The sequence below is a fragment of the Perca fluviatilis genome, chromosome 9 (assembly GCF_010015445.1).
Source record: "Perca fluviatilis chromosome 9, GENO_Pfluv_1.0, whole genome shotgun sequence".
Lineage (NCBI taxonomy): Eukaryota > Metazoa > Chordata > Actinopteri > Perciformes > Percidae > Perca > Perca fluviatilis.
In genome coordinates this window covers 22732308-22749946 of record NC_053120.1, presented here as the reverse complement: position 1 = coordinate 22749946, position 17639 = coordinate 22732308, and the positions used below count along the sequence as shown (strand labels likewise).

Here is a 17639-nt window from a genome sequence, read left to right as displayed (position 1 = left end):
CCTTACTCCTCTGATGTTGGGTTATATTTCCCCTGGGTGCTTCAGTTTCGACAAATACAAAAACATATGCATGTTTGTTTCTCTTGAACATTGGTTCGTTTGACTGATGACCTGAGCTGAAAATAGCCTATAATGCTGACAGATGCAGACCACAGAACCTGCAGTGAGTCGTCAGTCTGTTACAAACTACTAAGCTAAAACACAGACAACCATAGGAATGGCTGGCGAGTCAATAAGGTTGGTTGAAGCCACAATGTGGCTGTCCAGCTGCTCCATTTCCAGACAGACACAAAAGTCACTGTCAAAGTGGAATGTCTGGATATGGTGGATGTCTGTGTTTGTGTCTGAGTTTGTCTTTTGAAAGGTGAGATGAAAAAAAGGAGAAAAACAGAAAGAAGACAGAGGGAAGGGAGCTAGGGAGAGTAGGAAATACACAAACACCTCAGAGCTGCTACAGTGAAGATGGGATTAGTCCAGTATCAAGGCTGACTTCACCTTGGAGATGGGATAGGTTCTGTCAGATACAGGATATACTAAAATCCTGTTGTTATTGGTACTAATCATGAATAATCATACTGGAAAATTATGCTTTCATCATCACTTATACTCCCTACGCTGTCTTTTTTTTTTTACATTTCCACAAGCTATTTCCTTCTGGCAGGCCACGCCTGGGTAATTATCACACTTTAATATCTTTCAGAACAGCTTTACTAAACTACTGTGCCATGGGTAATCAGATTTCCTATTTCTCTGACAGATCTTAAGCCAGTTGTTGCAATGGTTATAAACGTGATGATAAAGCAGTAATGAAATACAACTATTTTGTGCAGATGTCATAAGAAAAAGACAAAATCAAATCAGCTTGTAAGAAAAGAAACATGCACAATTATTTAAAACAAAATTATTTTAAGATGACATAAGAAGCATGTATGCTACTTTATTAAAACTACGAAGTATAGTTTCAATATTTAACAATATTACTTAATAAGGTCAATACACAATGTAAGGTAGTGACCCAAGTCAGTCCTCCACTGTGAATAGGGCTGGGTATTGAATGTCAATACTTTGTTAGTAGCAAGCAAAATGTGTCTGTAGCACAGAGTATCGGCTGGCATAGAAAGTCTGCTCAAATTCTTGTTTACTCATTCTGTGATCAGCCAGGTTCTCATTTAAATGTAAGTTTAATTTCGGCAAAGTTCTTGTACGGCAGCTTGTGTTTAGACAACATGTAATATTTGAGAACTTATAGGTTAATTGAAAAACTGGGTTTTGCAGGAAAAAACATGCTTATATCTATCAAAATAAGGTATTGGGAGAAATATTCTTTTGTTATCTGTACTCGGGTATTTATTGGTACTAATATTGAAAAATGAAATGATAACCAGCCTTAAGTGTGAACCTACAGTACACTTCATAAATCACAATCTGATCTGACACATGTACGGGCTCTGAATACCTCCTGTCGCTTCTTGTCATTGATGATTATTTGAATTGTGACAAATCCAAAATGAAGCCAGATAATTGTAGCGATAATAAAAACACAAAGGGAAAGCTGTCACTCAATACTCCATAAACCACTTGAGGAAGTCTAACCCTCAGGGTGTGTGTGTGTGTGTGTGTGTGTGTGTGTTGTGTGTGTGTGTGTGAGAGACACACACCACGGTTCCCATAACTGAAATGCTTTGACTATCACATTAGCATTGTTGGACAGGCTGTTTGGTTGACTGAATCTTTAACTGTTTAATTTTTTATATGGTGTGACACCTGTCATCTATAGATACATTAGTTAAAAAAGAGACACAACAATGTAAGTGAGAGGCTGACAGAGTATGGGACTAAGAGAGACAATCTCACAGTTAGTATGTGTGATATGTAGGAAGAAGAATAGGGTCTTATTAATGATCATAAATCTATCTTAACTTTAATCTCTGTGTATCTTATTAAAAAAACAATTTAAAAAACTTTTTAGTCTACAAGGAGACTATTCTATATTTTTTCAAATTCCTAAACCTCTGACCATAAGTTGTTAAAATTAAAGAGAAAAGAGAGCATGGGAAGATTACTCCAATACTCAGCTGACTGAAAATCTGTCTTGACAGAAACACATGGCCAGTGTCATTCATGGTCTTGTTTGACGTCACTGAGTAAACACATCAGTAAATGGTTAAGAGGGTCAGGTGAAAGTCTTTGAAAGTGAGGGGACCTCCCTGTCATACTGTCCCAGATTCCTGTCTATGACATGAAAAGACTCCCACCACTTTTGCCTCACTTTCTTTTATGGAGTGTATCCCTCAATGGTGTTTGTCCACTTTCTATTGGAGTAAAAGACTGTTACCTACACACTGGAGTGAATGGAAGACGAGTCCTGTACCTTTTCAAAAACCACAGAGTGGAGTTGGCACATAAAACTAGAACTAAAGGGGAATGAGGTGAAATGGTCAAGTATTCTTTACTTGTCATTACAAGAATGCCACGGTTTAAAAATGGTGTCTTATTTGTCTCAGCATGTTGCGATTTATGTCTAAGCAGGATGTAAAAGACTGGCTCAGCTGTCCCACCAGGGCTTTTGAATGTGGCTATAGTCATAGGTCAAATCAACGAAATTAAGGTAAAGATGGTTTGAATTGTTACTCGAGGTCTAGTCTGGATGGACGACAATTAATTTATAATTGCCGGGAACATCTGTGCCGCCTGATCTTCCGCCGGATGTCCGTCGCCTGGTAAAACTCTGTTGGTTTCGGGAAACATCAACAAACTTCGAGCTAGCAAGCTATTTGCTGAAAATGGCAAGTTTTTTGGAAGAAAATTTGGATCATGCTATCTAACTGGGACGTTTTGGGACCAATTGGCGGAGGGATTTGATACGGACAAAATACACACAGCGATACACTGATAAGAGCAAATTACGATTAACCATGTATCCAGCAAATTTAAATAGGTCACATTACTGTATTGTGTGAACAGTTAAAAACTATAGTGTGTAGTTTCTAAGTAATGACAATAAAACTGTCAGCGCGCCCACGTGATACAAGCCTTCCGTGATCGCGCACCAACCCCACCCCTCCTCCACGTAGTTGCTAGTAGCCAAGGAGAACACGGAGGATTAAAATAGCATGAACTATTCAGAAGAGTCATTATCTTCACTCAAGTTTCTGCGTGCGAAAGTCGCCAGACCACACAATCTTCTGAACATAGCCATACTGAGAAAAGTTGTGTGACGCCAAGTCTTAATTGGCTTTGTAGCAACTCATTTAGCAATGGCTTGAATGTAACAGACATTCATTATTATAAAAAAGTTACGCAGATACACCGTCCTGCCCAAGACGATTGTGATTGGTTTAAAGAAATGTTTCTCCTATCCAGGAGTGTATGTGTGGAGGGGCCAGACCTTACTCCGCAGCGCTGTGGAGATAGGTCTGGCAAGCGAGACTACTGGAGGTCTGAAGACCACCTGAGCCATTGAAGTTAACATCAGGCATGAGCAAGTTTCTTTTCAGAATAATCCAAAGCATTTTTTACATGTTTAAGAATCGGAGCTTGACATTTGTGTTTCGCTGAAGTCACAGGCGCCCTGATTGTACTCAAACTGTACCTCATCTTTGATGTCCTCTTGTTGTTGTGCTGTGAAGATCTCCATTGCTCCCATTAACCTCATCATCAGCTCGTCCACTGTCGTATTGCCTAAAGATAAAACAGTGTTTAATTTAGTCTTTGTGTTTTTACATAAGTTACACATATATCTATAGACGTTATCAAACTATTATTAAAGTTGAATTACCTTGAATAACATTTAGAACTTCATTGGATGTTCGTTTTCCCATGACTATAAGGAGCAGGGGGAACTGGTCTGTCTTGTATGTCCGTATAGTCTGTGTCACCACACTGCCAAAGTGCCTTGTACACATGGTGAGTAGTCTGGAAGACAAAGAAATAATCCAATTCAAATTAATCTTTTTATTATGTTCAATTCTTTTGATGGATTTTCTTGCCACTTAACAACTATTTCATGTAAAAAAAATACATAGACCAAAAAGCAGACACATACATACACATGCATGTACAAACACAAACATTTTTACAACATGTGGAAAAGAAGGCGTTTACTCCAGATTTTCCAAGTGCAGCAGAAAAGAGAAATACATACCACTCGTGGCATTAAGGACTTTAAAACCAATTCTGCATTTTCCTATTCCATCAGAGTGACATGCTATCTCAATTGGAACCGTAGATGAATTAGTATTCCTCACCAGACACCCAGAATTGATAGCGCAAGAGAGGATTTCTTATTCCATTACAAAGACAGAACTTTTTAAATTAACATTTCAGAGAGGGAAAAGGGTAGCAGGCAGCCGGGGCCCCGGCAAGCTCCCTGTAAATGTCATAATATTAATGAATTGCTATAGACTGAATGCAAATATAGATTAGCTTTTTCTCCCGCCTTTTAATAAGATCTACTTTAATAACTGGCTGGTAAAATAGAGAAGTAATGGAATAGATGGAGGGACAGCGGGTCAGAAGAAGAAGATAGATGGAAGGTATGCTGTCTGAGAGGGGGTGTAACTCATTAAAGCATGAAGCCAAAGCTGAGGGAGCTACTTGCAGACTTCTCAAACTGTGAAATAAAGTACTTGAGCTCATTGTGGTGCTTTCTAAATTAATAATTGTACTAGTGCTGAAAATATGGACGATGGACTTAAAGATCTGTGAAAGATGTGAAGGCTACACAGCCCCTAAGCAAAACTGAATTAAAGATGTTTTAGGAATATGAGTCAAACAACACTTTTCAAAAATGTTGAACTTTGAGTGACCCAATTCTTGCAATGAAGAAGTTGGGTACCCTAAATCCTACTGATCATTTTGTCCTGACATTTGTCCCTGTTCAGACCTCGACCCAGGCAGATCATAACAATAGCCCACAGCGAAACTCTAACCTGTAATGAAAGACCAGGGAACAATGGACACTCACTTGAAGGGTAACCCAATCTTAAATCTCCCATCAAACACAAGCCAACCAGCTTTGGTTTCAATCTCAAAACTAAGGAAGTCAGTCGACCACAGTAAAAAAAAAACTCATCACAACATTAAACTGCTCGACCTGTAAACACAACCTAAACACGTATATGTATCCACCGTAACTAAGCATGACAGAAAGGCTGTAACTAGCATGTGAAGCATTTAAGATCAATCCACCTACAGAACAAGTATGGACACAACACTGAGGGCAGGGGGAAGTCAAACTACTGCAGGAACTGAGGTGAACAGTTCAGCACGGTCTCAACCAGCCATAACATAACATGGTAAAGAATGTAGCCTAGTCCGTACCAGACTTGTGGCCTTTAAAAACCTTCAGGGGTAACTAAATGTAGAGGAAACACCTGCGCGGAACTTGCAGCTAAGTTGAGTTTAAGGCTCCGATGGTTAATGTGATTGACAGCTTCTAATTTGTCACCAATCCCATTTCCATCTCTAACTGTACATCCAGAGAGCTAAAATAGTTAATGTTTCCCTGAACTGTCAGATCACATTTCTTCACATCAAAAGTGGTGCGTGAAGATGCAAGTCGACTGGTTAGACCTGACATTTGCTCCACTGAGCAGCTGATGAGTCAAGGCAGTACAGTAGCACTGCAGGGAATATCTTTGCCAGCCACCTGTAGTATGTATGGGAACCGGATGCCCTGATTGCGCACTGTGTCATACACACTTTGTTTCAGAGCTAACATGGACATGTTTTGAATTGAAAATTACATTTTGTTCCCCCCTATGTTTTCAGGTAGGAGGATGTCAAGAGAAGAAGTCAAGTGTACAGAACAGGTTTGCATGTTGGTTTCTGCTCCTTGCGATTAAGACACCAGCTTACACTCAAAAGGTCATTAACAATAAGATGACCCACCTGTGTGTTTCTTGGTCATTGTACACCTATATTATTGTGTATGCTCCCTACAAAATAATTAGCAAGACAATAAAGTCACTTTAGATTCATTTTTAGGGGTGCTTGTACAGATATGTTAGCACTGAATAAAATATGTAATAGAATTGAGGAAGCATGTGATACGGATAAAATTATCTACTTTTAGTGCATTTATCTACCTATAGCTTGAATATTTGCCATGTGCAATGACAGTACAGGACCTGTACGATATTTTAGATTAATTTCCCATGGGTGACAATTACACTGGCATCCAATCAGCAGAACTGCATTTATGCATAATTAATCATTAAACTAGGAGGCCTGTGAGAATACAGAGAGCTAAGCAACAGGCACATTCCAACATCAGCAGGTTCAACACACACACACACACACACACAATCAGGATACCTTTCTAACAGCTTGTGTGATTGATGCCAATCACCAGTCACTTTGGATCAACCAGAGAGCGTGAGAATGCAGAGAAGCTCTGTGTGTGTGTGTGTGTGTGTGTGTGTGTGTGTGTGTGTGTGTGTGTGTGTGTGTGTGTGTGTGTGTGTGTGTGTGTGTGTGTGCGTGCGTGTGTGTGTGTATGCATGCGTTAGCAGCAAAGCTGGGACTAGCTGTGTGTGATGAAAAGCTCCAGATGTTGCCTGCCTTTTAATGTGCAATAAAAAGACTCAGCTGGGGCAAAAAGCAAAAGGAGGCCAATGGGAGAGAAAGGAGAGTGGAATGAAGGAAGGAGGGAATTTCCTTAAAAGAAATAATGGAGGGGTGAGGTCACAGTGCGAGTCTTTCTTAAATGGCTGCTACCAGAGGGCAGGCTTAACTCTGGAGGTTCTGGGGAGAGGGAGCGAGAGAGAGAGAGAGCGAGAGAGAGCGAGAGAGAGCGAGAGAGAGCGAGAGAGAGCGAGAGAGAGCGAGAGAGAGAGAGAGAGAGGGTTGAGGTAGTAGGATAAAGAGAAGGAAAATAAAGAGATTGACGGATCAGGGAGAAAAAGATGTAGCAGAAAGATGAGGGGAAGTAGGACAGAACTCTAGGCACAATGGTAAGAGCGAACCCAATCATACCCTCAGCAGGTCCACCTTTACTTCCATCTCTCCACAGCTCAACACTTGAACCAACAGGGGATCTGATCATCTGTTACATATTGCAGCCTACATTTATTTTCAAACTAATTTCCAACATTTTCTACAAACTGTATCATAAAAAAAACAAAAAAACATTATAATAGCAGGACCTGTGTCCTAATAAACAGGTGTCGCATAGACCTGCCAGTTACCAACACAGACTGCTGGAGCTGCACCAAAACTATAGATAGAGATGTTTGGACTCCGAGGGAGTCCTTCGTCTCCCACTGACCCTCTATTCAGGCAGCTTAGTCAAGATTGCCCAATCAGGGGCCTTGCCATGCAAACACAACGCCTTTTGTTAGCATGCAACCTTCGAGCTTCAAAAAGAGAATAAAGTAGAAGACAGAATGAGAAGACAGAGATACAGGGTGTGAGCAATGGAGTGAGAGCTGAATGCCAGCAATTAAAGACATGTCCACACTAATGCGAATAGATTTTGCTGTTTATGTGTCAAATGAGGTTCCATCCACACTAACATTTTAGATCATTTTCTAAAAGCTGACCACACTGGAATGACAAAACACAGATCTCGTCTTCAGTCTTTGCTGGATTCAAATTTGAATAACTATATAATTGCAAGTAACAGGGTTTGGGCAGAGCACTAATTTAAACTATATTTAACTCCTCTGATAGAAGTATCAAAAACGTTGATACTAAAACAAGATAGTAACAGCTAACAGGAAATTCTGGCAGTTTGCAGAGCCCTCTGCACACAATCAAGCTGCTTTCCTACTGAAATACATTCAATATCCTCTTTATTAGATACAACTCAGTGTGCAAACAGTCCACTCCTTCAGACAGTAAGCCACACATAAATAAAACATAAGGATTAAGCATGCAGTCAGGGCTTAGATGTTTAGTTATTGCTCTACTTTAACTTTACAGTTTGCAAAATGCTAAACACAGTATAATTCTGATGCCTGGATCTCTGAGAGGTCCAGAGAATTAATTCAGTGGTTTTAAACAACCCAGGCTTATATTTTTGGTTATCATTCTGAGTGATTATCAAAACTGTTTTCTCACTAGATTAATGATGAGACTTAGAGACCAGGGAAAACCCCTGGACTGAGCTTTATAACAGCATCCATGTGTTACTGCAATTTGAAATATGGCTAATCATTTATATAACTAAATATATTACTAAATATAAACTAGACCTGTTGAAACCTTCCTGATCGCTCATGTAGCAATGTGTCAGGGACTGTAGCTTAAAACTGTTAAAACTGGACACTACGTGGTACTACAGTTGTAGCAATAGGGGCTGACACAATAACAGGACAACTTGATACTACAATGCAATCCAATACTAGAGCACCAGGAATTACATCTGTAAAATATCACTCAAGTTGAATCCATACTTGTCTGGCATGAATAGTTTAAGTTGGGTTTAAGTGTCACAACTGTAGTATTTTAAGGCAGAACTATTGTACTTACTTAAGGTATATTATACAGGTGTTCCTATTATTGTGTCCACCCCATGTATGTGTACCAAATAAAATGGACACTGTATATTTATTTCAGTCAAACGTGTTTAGGGTAAGAAATTATTAATTTTCAAGTCACATCATACAATTTGTAAAAAAAAAAAAAAAAAAAAAAAAGGATGTATTAAACATGTTCAGCTCTATGACCAGCAAGATATTTGAAAACAAACTATTGTACCTGGCTTTGTTAGCTTCTTTAGTGACATCCCAGGCCCATGTGATAAAGTTCTGGCTCAGGTAGGCGACAATGGAGTCAGCGCACATCATTTGAGAACAGAAGACATTGCCGAGAACACTGTCATCATTGTAGAGGTAGATTGCCAGCAGCTTTCTCTGTAGAGAGAAGAAAGAAAAAGATATGAGCAAAATGTAGCACTGATTCCCTCTGGACATTTGTCTTGCTGAAGTGAAACAGATTTATTTATTTCATTGAGAGTTGATCCAGTGTTGGGGGAAACACAACAAATATAGTATAATATATATTATATATGACTATATCTTACAGGTTGGGTGACCAACTAGAACAGAAACACCTCTAAAAATAATGAACCGTCAAATCTGAAATGATGAGCATGACATTTAAATAATCCATTACTCTCAGATTTGCAGTGTGAGATCTGAGACATTTCCAAATTACATGACCATAAAATGACATGAAGGACCACTGGGTGCAGAGCCAGCATGACTTCTACAGACCACAGCAAGGACACAACTGGCAAAAAAAGCAAATACCACACAAAATCACATGGAGAGCGGTGTAAATAAAACTTCTCTTGGAGGCGACGAAGATATGGAGAAAACAAAACAGACAAATCACTCTATTTATTTTACACCAAATGCCAGCAGCCTGTTCAGGTTAGTAGCGGCAGGGCCAGACAATATTGACGAAGCTCCAAATCCAAGGATATTGACACCATCACCATCAAGCCTGGCAGATTCTCCCAACTGACAATCTAATTAAAAAACAAACACACCCACAAACATAAAAGGTTCCAGGGGACAATGTTGGAAATAATGCTCTCTAAATTACATGTCACTTCTCTTGCTATATAAGAACAAATAAGAAAAACTCTCTCAGTCGCCGCTTAGTTCATCTTTAACCATGGCTGCGTAGGGGGGGTCAAGAGGTCTCTTTCTCAGGAGCAGTAATCTAGGCTACGTACGTCAAAAAGCAAAAAATCTACACAGGGCGTAAAACGTGATGGGAAGTGAAAGGAGAAGTTGTGCTTTACTGTGGCCTGTGTAGAATAGGAATGGGAGAGCACTGCTGTGTTTGCTCAACGATTAGTGCTTTAGAATAATCTCCAGGGCTCCTAGAGAGAAGGAGCTGGGGGACTCATTCATTGGGCCAATTCAACGGCCTGAAAAGATTAAACACTCATGCTGAGAAGACAAGCAAATTCAGTCTTGAGAGAGGAATGAGTGTGAGGGGAGGGAGAGTTTTACAACATGAAAAAAGAAAAAAAAAAACCTGATACACACTCAAACACTGACGTCCCAACACACATGCGCAGATGCGCAAACTTTACTGTGTGCTACCCACAAAGTGAAGGACTCACACTCACACACATGCATGCTCAATTAGAGCAAGTGTAAAGACTAATCAAAGTGGGCATTTTCGCCAACTGAACTCCTTCATCTTAGTTAAACTGTCCATACCCCTCTGTTCCCTCTCCGCTTTCAAGTCAGATCTTTTGTATTGCCTGTCTGAGAAGGGAGGAGCAAATCCCTCAGTTCAGCTAAATTACTAGGTCTAACCTGAGCTAGATAGTGACCCCATAGCCCTTCCTCACACCTGCTCACCTGAATCTAAGCTTGCTTTGTGTGAGTGTGAGAGAGATAAAACTAAGATTTCGCGCAATGAACAGTGTTTGCATTGAATCAGCGTGAACCTCTGACTGTACAATTAAGGGTGCTCTTACTCTGAATGTAGATCAATAGAGTTTGAGTCATCGCCACATTTAATTAAAAAAAAATATAATTTTTCATCCAGATTTACAATGCCAATATTTCTTTAGTAACCCTAAATGAAGCCTCTGGGAAGATCAGTATCTGTGATCAATAAAACAGATATACTATTTACTGCACTGTACTGTAGCAGCAGTTTTGGCTGTATCCCTGTGAATTCCACACCACAGTAAAACTACCTGACCTGGACAGAGCCAACCATAAAGTACATTGGGTTTGACTCATGGCTCTAATAGTTGCTATTACTCTGCTTAAAAAAAGTTAAAGAATTTAGTCCTGAACATTGGTGCGTAAATTGATTAATCCTTTTGCTTCAGATCATACCTATTCTTTGATTTAAGTAATCTCTGGCCCAGAAATCACAACACTTTCATCTTCTGGTCTGCTCCCAGTATTGACCATACCCTTATAACAGTTTGGGATGTAACATTTGAATAAAAACGTTTATATCATTAATACCTGACATTTAAACCTACCTAGTTTCTGTCGCCCCCATGAGGAATTCTAAGTAATGACAACAACACTGTCAGCGTGTCCACATGATACAAGCCTTCGGTGAGCCCCACCCCCACCCCTCCTCCATTCAGTTGATAGTTTATCCCATCAAATCAAGGAGGACAGGGAGGTTTAAAAAAAAACATGATTGACTCTTCACAAGAGGTAATTATCTTGTAATTGTTATGTCGTCGTCCCCAAAACTGAACGCTACGGTTATCCTTTCTCAGCGAGGAATTAAAACACATCACTCGAGCTGCTGCGCACGAAAGTTGCCGAACAACACCATTTTGTAAACATAGCCATACTGAGAAATACAGAGAGTTTTGTGGAGCTGATAGGCTTTATTAGCTTTGTATCAACTCATTTAGCAATGGCTTGAATGTAACTGACGTTCATTACAATAAAATACTTGGGCACTATAGCTTTAATTTCCCTTACTCTGAGGAGAGTTGAAACTTTCGCAAATGACTTTAGTAAATGTCCTGCTGAAACAGCATAGTTTTCATAACAATTTAATTATGAATAAAAACAGCAACATTATCAGACAATATTACAAGATTCTTCGATGTGTTTTAAGGGATAATCCATGATGAGCCATACAACTACTGAAAAATACAACCGAGCAGAACACAGAGGCTATTAACCCCCTACACTTTTAACTCTACTGTTCATTGTCAATTATCCCACATACCATTGTCACTTGCCAGACATCAATGTACAATTTAAGTAGTAGTGACATTTTGAGGAAAATGCACTTTTTCAATTTAAGCTTTGTCCTTGTACTATATTTTTCAACATTAGAATATAAATTAAACAGTTAATAGTTATTATATAGGTAATTATATTTAGACATTATTTCTTCAATAATTAGGAGAAGCCTTCAATCTTTGAGTATTTACTTTATTTACTACCCTCCAACCAATCATAAGCATGGCCATGGAGGAACAATATATTTATCTTTCAGTTAGGTTTATTAAAAAAAACTTTTCTGTCAACGGTTGATCAAATGATGCAACCCAAACAACAGGGCTTTCTGATAGTAATTACAGAAATTAAATTTTTCATGCAGGCTTGCTGTATTATAGGCTGTGTCTGAAATCACTCCACTCTATTTACTTTTGGTATTTTATTTGAGCGTCTAGCGAAATATAGTGTGTGCACATAGCACGAACACTAGCTATTGCAAAACAAAAAAAAACAGAAAGCAACCAAACTAATCCCCCTACCCACTAGCCTTCAACTACAAAGTGTCACTCGATATGAAGTCACACTCACAGCTGTAGGGGGCACTCTGCATTTAAGGGAAAGCCAATATAACCATATTGTATTATCTCATATCGCAGCACATACTGTATGCTATATATACATATATATATGACATACACTGTGGATTTATCTTTAAATTTGAAGCCTTTTTGTGGGAACTTGAAGGGAAATTCTCTACGGCTTGTGGTATCTTTTTCCTGACAGACAGCTAATGGGTTAATCAAAGGCTTGTCTTCTATGGATGACATTTTTATCACATCAAGAGGCTTTGATTCACAGTACAGTATGTTTAACAGGGTTCAGAGGGGACCAGTGAGGAAGATACAGACATACACAGAAAGGTGCAGCAGGAAAGAAGGACAGAGAAGTCCAGATAGGGATTGCTCTACAGATGGCAGGCTCAGTCTGGAAAAGCAAACACTTCAAAATGAAGAGCTCAAATGACTGATCTAATGACCTTGAACACATAGTGGGAGAAAACATTCAGATCGATGACCAACCACACAGGAGGATCTCCACACCCTGCAGAAAACACATTACGTCTTTATAACAGAAACAGCACCAAATTCACAACTCTTTCGGACGTGTGATTAAACGAACCACATACATTCCTACCTTAATTTCATGCACATTTAGTAACTCTACATTGATTTAACCCGTAATCCATTTATTTATGCATGAGAGTAATCATTTCAGGTGCAGTCAATAAACCATGACTTAGTGTTGCTTGTGATGTACAGCCCTAGATCTGATGGCTTTCTGGCATCCATATGCCATTCTGATTCACCACTGCTCTTTCCTCTTGACTCTGCACGGCTATTGCTCGGTTTTTAAAGCAGATACTTGGCAGTGATAAATCCATGAACTCCCCTCTCCAGCAAGGCTATGAATTTTGATGCGTCTTTGTGTGTGGCAGACAGGAGAGGAGTGGAGAGCGGAGGAGAGTGGGGTTAGAGTGATTAACCACTGCGTTGATGGGGATTTAGTGAGGATCGAGGTTAGTGATGGGTGGCCTATCTCTCTGTACGCTCTGACTAACCACTGATCCCCAAGAGGGTTCAGCTCAGCTCAGCTCTGCAGCCCAAAGCATTTTCATTAAGGATGGATTGAGTCTATCTCAACAGTCACCCAACACACACCTTCAGAAACACTTCATCAAATGTAGTGTTTTGCTTAGTGATTAGCCTCTCCCAGGCTTTGAGAGAGTGAGACTGATTCCTCTGTTTATAAACCCCCTGAGTAGTCCCCCTTCAGTCAAATCTGCCCTATTCCAATATCCCCTTAATGAAGTCAGCTTTCTCTATGATGGAGGACACAAAAACTAGATTCCCTTTCAAATGGAAGCAAAGAGCAAAGTATGGGATGGCTGGGAAGATGTAAGAGGGGACGGTGTAGTCGTGCACATATGCTACTGTGTAATGAAACCGTCAAAAGCAGCATGTTTTGGCCTGTCGTCTAGGACGCTTGTGACAAAACAGGACAAACACAGAACAGATCAAATAGCTTCTGTTTTCATGCATAATTCTATGCACATATACAGCTTCCCTAAAGCCATTCTAACCACGGCACAGTTGGCAGACTAAGTCAAGCTCACCCAGAATAAAACTAAATACAGTGAAAAAGAATACTATTTCGCCCCTGCGTTGTGTAGAGCAAAGTGGTATTGTACAGAGTGTGCGAACACCAGGGAGACATCGGCCATATTGTGCTGGCTTAGGAGAGGAGATCAGCTGGGAAGCAGGCGAGACGCCAAGCTTCTCCTTAGGTTTTTTTTCCATCTCTGTGTATTTCACACTCTCTCCATCGCTTACCCTTATCCTGTAGCCTTTCATGCTTTTATTCCTCTCTTTCAGTTTGTTCCTCTGGCTTTAACTTTTTTGCATCCTTCTCTTCTTTCAGACCACGTTGTGCCCCTACTATCATTTATTCCTCCCTCCCTCCCTCTCTGTGTGCCTGGTGATCTGAACCCCCCTAACATCTTGCTGTGTCCTCACAGTCTAATAAGGCTGTAATCCACACAAGCTGTCAGTTGATACAAGCATCCTTAAAAGGACAAAAGCCAAAAAAACAAGCGGGAAAGTGGACAGCTAAAAATAAAGCCGCAGCTGTCAGGGTGAAAATTTGATGAGGGTTTTGATGAAATTATATCAATGTGGCTATAAAGCCTTCTCCATACAGCATGACACAGGGGGCAGACAAATAACAGTAAACACTGTTTAAAAAAAGGACTTTGAATTAAAAGTATGTATGTAAACACATAAGTAAATAAGGTAATAACACGCAAATAAAGGTAATTTAATGTGGTATGAGAAGAAGCAGTTTTATTGTTAATGTCAATCATATCACCTGTTGGTTAAATTTATTTTGTTGCTCTCAGTTCAGTTTATAATTATTTATTATTATTTTTCAGACTTCATTGCAAGTGTGGCAGCGATTATTTGGCCTCTATGGAGTTCTGCGAGTCATTATGCAATCAACGACTCATAGCCAGATCTCTGTTATAAATGCTGCTAATTGGCATTAAGCCTAATATGCCCTGCATTTTAAGTAATGTTTACAATCATTATTAAGTTACTTCATAGTTAAATTATTTTACTCTTGGGTTTTTTATAATTTGTCTACTAAGGCTGCATTCAGACTAACAAAAGCTAAAAACTGCAACCTCTCATGGGACAGTAGCCAGTGCAGTGCAGACTGGGTGCCAGTGCAGAGGGTTCCAGCAAAAAATAAATAAAAAAAGAGATGTTTAACCTGGCTAAACGTTTACCATAGTGCAATATCAACGTAAACCAGAAACGTACTGCAGTGTAATCAACTCTATCTCACCGGTCCTCAGGACAGGAAGATCCATTCTACAATTTACGGCAGCGTGGACTGCAGACTAGGCATATACAGAAATTGGTTATAATACTGACCACTGTGTCTTAAATTCCCACCAGCTCAGTAATGAAGGAGAAGATATGAGAAACGCAGAATCTCCCTTGACAGATAGAGAATGAATAATATCCAGCACAGTTTGTGTTACTCCTCTGTTGTCTTAAGTAAAGAAAACTGCTCACCCAGCAGAGATGACATCAGTGCTAAAGGACAAGCCAACATTGGTAACATCATTGCCTTGTATCTTACACAGTCCAAATTAAAAGTGTTTGAAAAACAGGATTTTGTTACCCATTATAGTATCTAACTAAATTAAAAACCTTCCTATGAGTTACTGAATAGTCAATCAGCTTACTTACATCTCTGGCTTTGCCATGAAAGGCCTCTTGAGACGCTGCCTCCAAAGAGCCAATGAAGAACATTGGGTGGGTATCTCCATACCTAAACAACACACAGAACAGAAAAACAGTACATAAATGCATTGTTAAATGCCAGCCTTCTTTGATTTTAAAGTCCTTTGAAGCACCTGACACTTAGCTCACCTTGAAGAAAATTCAGCAGTAAAGTGCAGTAAGGCATCAGCTTCATTCTCACTATTCTCTGGCACTGTAAAGAGACAACAAATAGTCTATGGTCAAGCTTTGAGATGCATGTCACTGGAATTTAATACAATACCTGGAGCTAAAATTAGGAACTCTAATCTAACATTAGGATACTCCACTGTGCTTACTCATAGGTGATTTCCGACAGGTAGAGGAGCCCATTCCAAACATCTCTGAATCGTCCACACCAAACTCTGACGCATCCTCAAAATCATCCCCCTCACTGTCGCTGACCATATGGACATCTGCACACTGTAAACATAAATGATTCATTCATTTCCAGATTTATTTCAACAAGAGTAATTCAAAGAAGCATTTCTTTACCGTGTTTTACAAGTTAGCATGTATACACAGTGCCCAAGGAGAATGCAATCCACAGGAAAGAGTGTGTGTATATACCTCTTCTGTTGGTTCCTGGGAATTGGCTGGTGAGGACCTTCGACAAACACTGAGGTGATGGCAAGGATAGGTGATCCCAGAGACAGCTAGCGTCATCTAAAAACAGGGAACATAATGAAAGAGTGATTAAGTCTAGTCTAACAAGCAAGGCCAACCAGTTGGTTGAATAAAATTGAGTCCTATCTGTTCATTAGTGGGCGAGAGGGATGTCACTTATTTCTACTCCTTACCAAAGACTGAACTTAGATAGTACATACATATACTACTTAGATTCAGAACAAAACAAATTTCACACAACTGACTCTCAAGGTGTACATCATAGTACCTTCTCAAATACTTTAGTTATAGCGTATTTTGGACTAGGTTTCCCCAGGCTGTAGATGCATAGCCCGTATCCTGAGATACTTTATGACTCTCAAACACAGGCTTCATCTTTCTAATCAGGGGAGAAGCTTGATGAGGTTTCTGTACACCTGCAGTAGCTGTTAGTGTGATGGTGGTTTGTAGTATACGAACACCTGACTAATGAGCTCCCAAATCCTAAGCCAGGACTGAAAATGTCAGCGTTCAGCAGGGACTCATTACAGCTGGTGTCTCCTGGCTTAGACCCCAAGGGACATCAACAATACAGGCAAGGCAGTTTGAGGATGTAGGATTTATTACCTCAGTAAACATTTTAATAATGAGGTTATGGTTTCAATCGCTACTTTCAAGTCTTCTTCAAAACAGAATGATGTTCATTTAGTAAATTATGGTCCCATTTATGTTTAAGTTGACGATAACGCAGGGGATGCTTTGGGGCGGGGCAACACACTGACATATCAATCATGGTAGCGGATTAGCAATCCGTACTGTGTACATTAAAGTAGCCGTGAACTTGTTTTTGGGTGTTGTCTATGTTTTCGTCTTAATGAAACCTAACTTTCCCTCTTTAGCATTTGGCTTAGCGCAGCACCATTAAAAACTAAGACAACACCTCCCCATCTCCGCCCTCTCGTCCAAAAATTGCCACGTCTGGTTTAAAAAAAGATGTCAAACTCTAAGCTTCAAAACCGTAGTCCACAAAAAATGGGCAACGTCACTGCTGCTACGCTGCTACGTCCATTATGGATTGATTCCCTTCATATAAAAACATCTAAATGCCAACCTTTTCTCAACATAATGACACCTTTGTTAATTCCTGTCAACAGCAACCACTGAAAGCAGGACTGGTAACAATCAAACCATGACTTATAGCCTAAATGTACTGATACTTGTCACAATAATGCAACAATATATTCACTGACGTACTAATTGTTAAGAGCAGAGCAGAAAGCCCAGATGCAAATACTTTTCTGGGAGAGTGAACATCTAAACAACAGGGCTGAGGCAGGGCGGGCAGGCTGGGTGTGATAAGAGGCAGAGAAGCTGCTCGTCTCCTGCAGAGGTCCTGTGATCTGCTCCATTGTCGGGTGCTAAGACACACAAAGAGCAGCTGGACATGGTTGAATCAGGAGACGATTAC

At 39.9% G+C, this 17639-nt stretch overlaps 1 protein-coding gene across 1 annotated transcript in view; it reads right to left on the bottom strand.

The window, feature by feature from the left end:
- Positions 1-17639, bottom strand: part of faf1 (Fas (TNFRSF6) associated factor 1) — a 66009-nt gene that overhangs the window by 14142 nt on the left and 34228 nt on the right. Inside the window, exons 9-15 of the mRNA XM_039811742.1 lie at positions 16136-16231; positions 15865-15988; positions 15677-15740; positions 15494-15575; positions 8704-8858; positions 3779-3915; positions 3593-3681 (exon numbers count right to left, since the gene is read on the bottom strand). Of these exons, the coding sequence (XP_039667676.1) occupies positions 3593-3681; positions 3779-3915; positions 8704-8858; positions 15494-15575; positions 15677-15740; positions 15865-15988; positions 16136-16231 (747 nt within the window). The remainder of the gene's footprint in view (positions 1-3592; positions 3682-3778; positions 3916-8703; positions 8859-15493; positions 15576-15676; positions 15741-15864; positions 15989-16135; positions 16232-17639) is intronic.